Source organism: Triticum aestivum, chromosome 1A (assembly GCF_018294505.1).
Source record: "Triticum aestivum cultivar Chinese Spring chromosome 1A, IWGSC CS RefSeq v2.1, whole genome shotgun sequence".
In the NCBI taxonomy this organism is placed as follows: domain Eukaryota; kingdom Viridiplantae; phylum Streptophyta; class Magnoliopsida; order Poales; family Poaceae; genus Triticum; species Triticum aestivum.
In genome coordinates, this window is record NC_057794.1 from 402,245,703 (window position 1) to 402,253,221 (window position 7,519).

General features: G+C 45.2%; 1 protein-coding gene across 7 annotated transcripts; it reads right to left on the bottom strand.

Moving 5' to 3' along the window:
- Positions 1 to 770: 770 nt before the first annotated feature.
- Positions 771 to 4,267, bottom strand: LOC123053061 (uncharacterized). 7 transcript variants are annotated; one of them, XM_044476450.1, is made up of 6 exons: positions 3,720 to 4,267; positions 3,107 to 3,240; positions 2,504 to 2,620; positions 2,365 to 2,406; positions 1,569 to 1,590; positions 771 to 1,079 (listed from the first exon to the last, which is right to left on the bottom strand). In XM_044476450.1, exons 1-6 carry the CDS (start codon positions 3,837 to 3,839, stop codon positions 1,032 to 1,034), a joined length of 483 nt encoding a protein of 160 aa, XP_044332385.1. In that variant the 5' UTR covers positions 3,840 to 4,267; the 3' UTR covers positions 771 to 1,031. The 7 variants fall into 7 exon arrangements, 3 of the variants coding, with proteins under 3 accessions (XP_044332385.1, XP_044332380.1, XP_044332390.1); XR_006425360.1 differs by lacking the exon at positions 3,107 to 3,240 and having other exon boundaries at positions 3,720 to 4,258; XM_044476445.1 differs by having other exon boundaries at positions 771 to 1,590.
- Between the last annotated feature and the right edge of the window lie 3,252 nt (positions 4,268 to 7,519).

A 7,519-nucleotide genomic window follows, 5' to 3' on the forward strand; every position in this document is an offset into this window, starting at 1 on the left:
GGATCTGCCGTCGTGCGGTGTGCGGTACTACCGCTCCTCCGGAGCGGTACTACCGCGCGAGGCGCGACACTAAATTTTTACTGTCGCTCCAAGACATGGTACTACCGTGCCACCTTGGCACGATACTACCGTGACTAGGAGCAGCACTAGAATTTTAGTACCACGCAGCCATGCGGTACTACCGTTTCTGTCAAATCTCTCTTGTGGCAACTCTCAAGTGCGAATTCTACTTGTTTCACCTGTTTTGCTGAGGTCTTTGCATTGATCCTTCTCGCTTCTCGTGCGTGTTTTTGTGTTTTGTGTCTTAGGTGATGGTCCGGTGCTCCTACTCGTCGTTCCAATCCCAGTCGTGACACGGGCTCCAAGCGTCTACGCAACCAAGACGAAGCTCCTGAGGGCTCCAATGCCCCCCAGTACTAGAAACTACGATTTTACCTAGAGTGGTATACCCTAGGTAAAATGCGAAAAACCATAGGTAAAGACTTCACCTAGAGCTTGCCCTAGGTAAAGAACCTTAGGTAAAGTATAGTCGGTAAAGAGGTCTTTCCCTAGGGTGAACCTGTCAAGCCCTAGGGAACCATTTCTTTACCTAGGGCCACATGCCCTATGGAAAGAATTCATGTGAGTTGTTTGTCCAGCGTGGAAAGTTGTTTTACCTACAAGAGCGTTTAGCTCTAGGGAAAGATGGTGGGTCCAGGATATATCATATTCATATTAGTCATATTAAATATGCAATTTGAATTTATAATTCATATTTTCAAACAATTGAATTTGGATCCATAATTCAAATTTATAAATTGCAACCAGAATTCAATGTACACATCAGATTCTTGTTCAATTACACATACATCCCACTCATGGTCAATGTACAGCTAGGATTCAAGAAGTAAACTATAGCTAAAGTTTGCTACAGCTAACAGTATAACTAAATCAGAATGTACATGTGTTGTTGGTCAGGCCAATTATCTGCAGGTTCTGCTTGATTTGCTACACCTCCGATTATGACCTTGAGCAAGAGCGTGAATTATAAGTTAGTGTCCATCAACCAACAGACCATGACCACCCGTAAGAACATGTTCCTACAAACGGAGAAGGTAATCCAGTGATAAGTAAAGAGTTTGAACACAAAGAAATCAAGAACGGGCTCAGGATTATAGTGAATAGGCCTAACAATTCCTAACAAGGATACAATATGATCTGGACCAGAATTAATTCATCTCGAGGAAATAATATTGGTCAAGTTCATTGATAAAGTTCGTTGCACTAATCACTAGAAAATGTACAAAGATTAATATTTTGGTGTTGGGCTCAACCAATTTTGCTTCTCCACAGCACATGAACTTAACCAAACATACAATGCCTTTTGCCTATACGATTTGATGGGGATAAAACATAGAATGGTATGTGTTCTCTCACACACCAGGTTGCAATACAGGAAAAATTAATCATTGTGTAACTTCAACGAATTAGCATCTTACATCTTCCATATTTATGATAATTTAATGGATGTGTCGAGCAAACATTGGATTTATATATCCATCTATGAAATAAAAGAGGAGTTCTTTTACCTTATCATCTGATTTGATCAACCTTGTAAAAAGAATTAAAAAAAGAAATTTATTAGCAAAATAGATGGCAGGGGTGGTTGGCAGATGCATAGGAAAACAGACCATCCCCTGCACTGCAACTGATTTGCATAGTGAGATATTAAATGTATTGCTTGTAGGAAAATTTTCTAATTTAAGCAAAATACTGTATGAACTGAGAAGCTATGCCATTCTGATTCTGAATAGAGAAATAGGATAAGTGTATAGCTTACTGGCCTAAATAGGATAGCCGTAACCTGCAGGTTATGATGGTTTTGCTATCTTCCGTACAAATTCTCTTATGTTAGACAAAAAGAGTACATGTGGCTTGCCAGTAACATCAAACTGAATATCGTTGCCACCATTGCGATTGATAGCCACAGAATTATGTTAAATTGAATGTACACAAGACATGTATTTATACAGCAAACTATAATTCTCCGGGAGAATTGGAAGGTGATGTTGTATTTATATAGCAAACAACAGTTCCGTGAAAAAAAATCAAATGTGTTAAGTCTACAACAGAGACAATCATATCTGCAAACAGTAACACATCTATATAGCGCGCGATGGTTCGTTTGATAGAACTTTCAGAATCCCATGAGCTGTATTTTGAACTAAATCAAATGTGCCCTACATGATCATAAAATAAACAGCAATTTTTGCAATAGCAAATTGTTCCCCAAAACATTACCCTGGGATATTAATTACCATGTTAAACATGTGTCCTCACATAAAAATTGACGTATATAGCTGGAGCAGAGCCAGATGCACTTACAGAGACATGCACTTATAGAGACGGTAATCTTCATATAATAACCTGATATAAGAAAACAAAGACAGTAACTAGTCATGGCAGGAAAAAGGTTATATATAAATTGCAATTGTGCATGTACTTCTCAAGTCGCTTCTCCTACCTCAATAGAGAATAGCATCCATGGGAGATCAAGACTCCTTCCTGAGTAGATTGGGACTGGTTTGGAGACGCTCCGTCCTGTATCCGAACCAGAGAACCCATGGAGCTAAGGTGGAGCCTGGTGTGATCGTCATTAGAACAGAATCAGCTTTAAGAAATGAAACTTAGGCAATTACATTCTATGCTAGTGGATTACAACAAATAGTTTTGAACTTATCTAAGTCATGAAATAATTCATGTATTGCTGACCCACTTAACACACAATCAGATGGCGCTATGCACTCCCTCCCACACAAGCAAATGTCAATGACTAGTAACTACGTGAACATACAAACGGTGGTGTTCAAGAATTATAAATATCTGCTAGAAAAACATTTGCAACTGCAACACACCAATGAATATATAATGTTTGACCTACGTACATGAGAAGATAGTCTCGCTCTATCACAGTCTGACCACAAAAGAAGCGCCTCTTTCAGAGAGATCTAACCTGCAGTGTGTATAAATGTACCCACCTAACTAGATTTAAATCAAAATTCCTGATTTTCACTGGACATGTGAAATTGCCAAATCCAGAGAACATAAGAGCGAGATAAGGAAGAACCTATTGGACAGAAGGGATCCCGTGGCCATCCAGTAAGCAAGGATGGCTCGGTTACCACAGGCGGCAAGGTCGGCACAGGCGGCGTGGTCAGCAAAATGCGCGGGCAACAAGGGAATTGCAGCGCCGTCACCCAGCTGGCATTGCCATGGTCACCCCACCCATCGCATCAAATTTATAAATTGCAGCCAAAATTCATCATACACATCAGATTCACGATAAGTGGACACATACATCAGACTCATGATCAATTTAGAGCCAAAATTCTAAGAGTAAATCAATTTTAAGTTTGCTGCAGCTAGCAGTACACCTAAATCAACATGTACAAGTGCTATTGATTAGGCCAAATATCTGCTACTATTGGTCAGTCCATCTCAGGTTAAGACGCAACATATAATATAACAAACTTGTTTTTATACCAAGTAAGCTGGTATGACACACTGAGCATCATATCCTAAAGATGCAAGCTTAATTACCATGTTACAAGTTCGACTACTTCTGTGGTTCTACATAGAACATTAAATTTCGGCAGCAAGGAATGCAGAGTAACATAAAAAGAAGGGTTAATTGGATATAAGCAGTGAACAACAGTGCGGGAAGGGTGGAACAAATGTACCTCGACGGGGGAGGGAAGGATAAGTAGAACGGCGGTGTCAGTGGCGAAGATGTACTCGATGTAGGGAGGAGAGGTAGTTGGGCTTCGGAGGTGCTGCAGGGTCGGCGGCAGGAAGGACATCTCGGGGAGTCATTGGTGAAGCAACACCCAAGCGATGGGAGAGGCAGCTCAGGTGGCTTCCAATCTTTGAGGGGAGGGGCAGCTTTGCAACGGGAGGGCAAAGCTCTGGACGAAGTTGTCAAGAGGAGGCGGATCCCAATCCACCGGTCAGAGTAGAGGAGGGACTCTGGTGGCCCGAGATCGGACGGGCGGCGGCGGCGACATCAAAGGAGAAACCCTAGCAGGCGGTGGTATGGGGGTCAGAGGGAGGGAAGAGAAGTGACGACCTCGGTGGCAGAGAAGCTTGGCTGGCCGGAGCTGGGCACGCCCCAGATCTGGGAAGCTCTCTGCGTTAGGAGAGGGGGATTTGGACTCGGCCAGGGAGAAGATTGCCCAAATTTTCATCTCCTTCGCGCACTTTCTCGCTACACGCCATGTCTCACTCTCGCTGATAAGTGGGCCAACATGTGCAGAAGTAATTAAAGGGCGCGGGGAGGCAAAACATGTGGCGCGCTGGCTACCAAAAGCACAAGGGAAGCTAGCTAAAGTGGGGCCTGTTAAGGTGAAATTTGTTTCCCCTTTTTTTTGCTATAAAATGATCTTTCCCTAGGGTATACTGCTCATGCCTTTTCTTTACCTTGAGGAGGCCAATGAGCTCAGGGTAAAGACCTTGGCCCTAGGTAAAATGGTAGTTTCTAGTGGTGCCCCAACGTAGGACCAAGACCACCGCCACCAAGCTCAAGGATCCCACCAAGGGCATGGATGAGATTCCTCTGGCTGAGTTTGCCTCTCGAAGAAAGATCAACCCATATGTGCATCCTCGTGCCAACTTCAGCTGGAATGATATGTTCTGGACCAAGCAGCAGTATCTCACTTATGTGGATGTGATCAAGGCAAAGCAGAACCTCTATGTGGACGTGCAATGGATTGACATGCATCACATGAGGGATGAGAGGCACCGTGATTACTTTGGTGAGGCTCTAGATCTCATGGAGCAGTTTGGCATTGAGCATGTGATCTCATTCCATTTGGATTATGACCCTAAGATTGTGGCCCAGTTCTTTGCCACGGTCCATTTCCATACTGATGAGGAACGGAAGATAACTTGGATGACCAAGGGACAGCGGCTGACTACTACATGGAAGGACTTCATGGATTTGCTTCAGGTTCCTGATGAGGGGCTCAACACACCCGTTGGTGTACGCCCTCATGCCAATTCCAAGTAAGCCAACAAGGACAAGCTTCTACCCTACTATGTTGAGAAATCGCTTCCCAATGGCAAGAAGAAATGTGTGCTGAACCACTTCCTCGACATCATGTATCGCGTCTTCCGCAACTCTCTCTTTCACCACATTGGTGACAAGGACAAAGTGCATGCCTATCTTGTGGATATGATGCTCATCTATGAGGAGGCACGTATCTCTCAGACTCAACCACTTGATGTCTCACACATCATGTGGTGCGAGCTTCAGTTTGCGGTGTTCACCCGTAAGGTTCCCATCTATGGACCTTACCTGTTTCTGCTGATCACGAGGACTTGGGAGAAGCTCCTTCCCAATGATGAGTTCCTTTCCCCTGACTGGATTCGTCATGACCCCATCAGGCTCTGTATCAAGCCCCCGTGGGCCAACACTACTACCCGTGCTGAGGTAGCGGCTACTCAGATGGATGTGGATGCAGATGAGGTTGAGGAGGAGGACGATGATGAGGACAGCTCTGCTGGCTACTCGCCTTCATCGTCTAAGAAGCTGAAGAACAAGATGAAGGCTTTGTTCTGCATGCAGGCCAAGGGGCAGTACCGATCTCATGTTGCTCAGAAGGAGAGTTGCCGCCGCAATAAGCGGATCTTGAGGATGTTTGGTGAGCAGATATCCAACGGAACTGAGAGGGTCATCACACCAGAGGCAACCTGGATGGCAAAGCAGGGCTACAAGTGGACTGACTCTGAGGAGGACCAGGAGGAGACCGTCCCAGCTGCCGAGTATGACGAAGAGCGTACGAGTGATTACTCCGCTTGAGCCACCACCTGTGTTGTAGGCTTCCTCTCTGCCTTTTTGGCGTCTCGATGCCAAAGGGGGAGACGGTGTAGGATTTGCGAGTCGTGTTTGTTTCGTGTATCGTTTGCTCTTTGTTCCGTTGAACCTCGTTTGCTTTGGTTTGGTTTGCGCTTGTGAGACTTATCTATCATATGGTGTAAGACATATGCACTCTATCGTACCTTATTGAGCTTATGCTATCTTGTGCTATTTATATTATGCTCATATGTACTATCTTTCTTAGTGTTAGCCTTTTTGTTGCAAGATATGCCTTGTCTCTAAAATATAGGGGGGGTGTTGATCCTAGTATGTGTGTCGTGCAGTCCAAAGCACTCATCTAGATAGCACACATCTAGGGGGAACCCATATATATTTTAAAGGAATGGGGTTTGCCCATGTTTTTTGTTATCTCCTTTTATGCAAATCTCGTACTGTCATCAATCCACCAAAAAGGGGGAGATTGTAAGGGCATATTTATCCCTTAGTTGTTTTGGTGATTGATGACAATGCTTTTGCGGACTAATCGTGTGCATTAATTATTTCAGACATTTCATCACTAGGCACAAGACGTTTTGGTGCCCCTTGAAGACTATTGAAGACGGTGTTTCTCTACATTTCTTTTTCGGTGGATTTGAGTCATAGGAAAGTCGTACTATTAAGAGGGGGTCCACTTTGGAAAGGTTTGGGTGGAATCATCATGTACGCATCTTCTCCTTTGCACTGCCTTTCCTTTGGCACTTTGGAGCATCCTCCGTCTTTTCTCATCTATGCAATTTGTCATGTTGGCTGAGCTTGGGCATGCGGTAGTACTGCTCCTAGGAGCGGTAGTACCGCAGGCCCTTGCGGTAGTACCGGGCCCAGGCGCGATAATACCGCTCCTTTGGAGTTGTAGTACTGTGGGCCCAGGCCAGGCGCTGCGGTGGCTCCAGTAGTAGGAGTGGATGTAATTGTTTACATCTGCGCCCTACGCGGTAGTACTACGCCCGGTGCGCGATAGTACCGTGCATTCTGGTCTGTCTCAGCAGCCTGCGCGGCAGTAGGAGCGGATGTAATTTTTTACATCCGCACCTCGCGCGGTAGTACTGCCCCTGGCTCATGGTACTACCGTGTCGGATTTTTGCATTGACTCCAACTCAGCGGAAGTTGCCACGGATGTATTTTTTTATATGTCCGTGCCTTCTCAAAATCTGGGACATCCCTGCCTTGTGGTAGTACCGCGCCAACGGTTCTACCGCCCTCTGCTTCAGTGCATTTGGGTTGTCCTGGTTTGTGCTGCTCGGGCGGTAGTACCGCGGGGCCCTGTGGTAGTACCGCATGCCCCTGCGGTAGTACCGTGCTACGCAGGCTGGGTTGGTGGATAACGGTTGGATTTGTTCTTCCACTATATAAGGGATGTCTTCTTCTCCGAGTTAACCATCTCTTCCATCCCCAAGCTCCATTATTGCTCCAAGCTCCATTTTCGCCCGATCTCTCTCCCTAGACAATCAAACTTGTTGATTCTCTAGGGATTGGTTGAGAAGGCCTAGATCTACACTTCCACCAAGAGAAATTTGATTCCCCCACTCATCCCATGCAGATCTTGTTACTCTTGGGTGTTTGAGCACCCTAGACGGTTGAGGTCACCGCGAAGCCATATTCCATTGTGGTGAAGCTTTGTGGTATCGT

Excerpts from the sequence above, each read along its gene's own strand:
- LOC123053061 (XM_044476445.1), bottom strand. The coding sequence starts at position 3,839 with ATGTCCTTCCTGCCGCCGACCCTGCAGCACCTCCGAAGCCCAACTACC. Across the intron at positions 2,407-2,503 it reads GGATGCTATTCTCTATTGAG|GTTATTATATGAAGATTACC; the intron begins GTAGGAGAAGCG and ends TTCTTATATCAG. Across the intron at positions 1,591-2,364 it reads CTCTATAAGTGCATGTCTCT|GTTGATCAAATCAGATGATA; the intron begins GTAAGTGCATCT and ends TCTTTTTACAAG.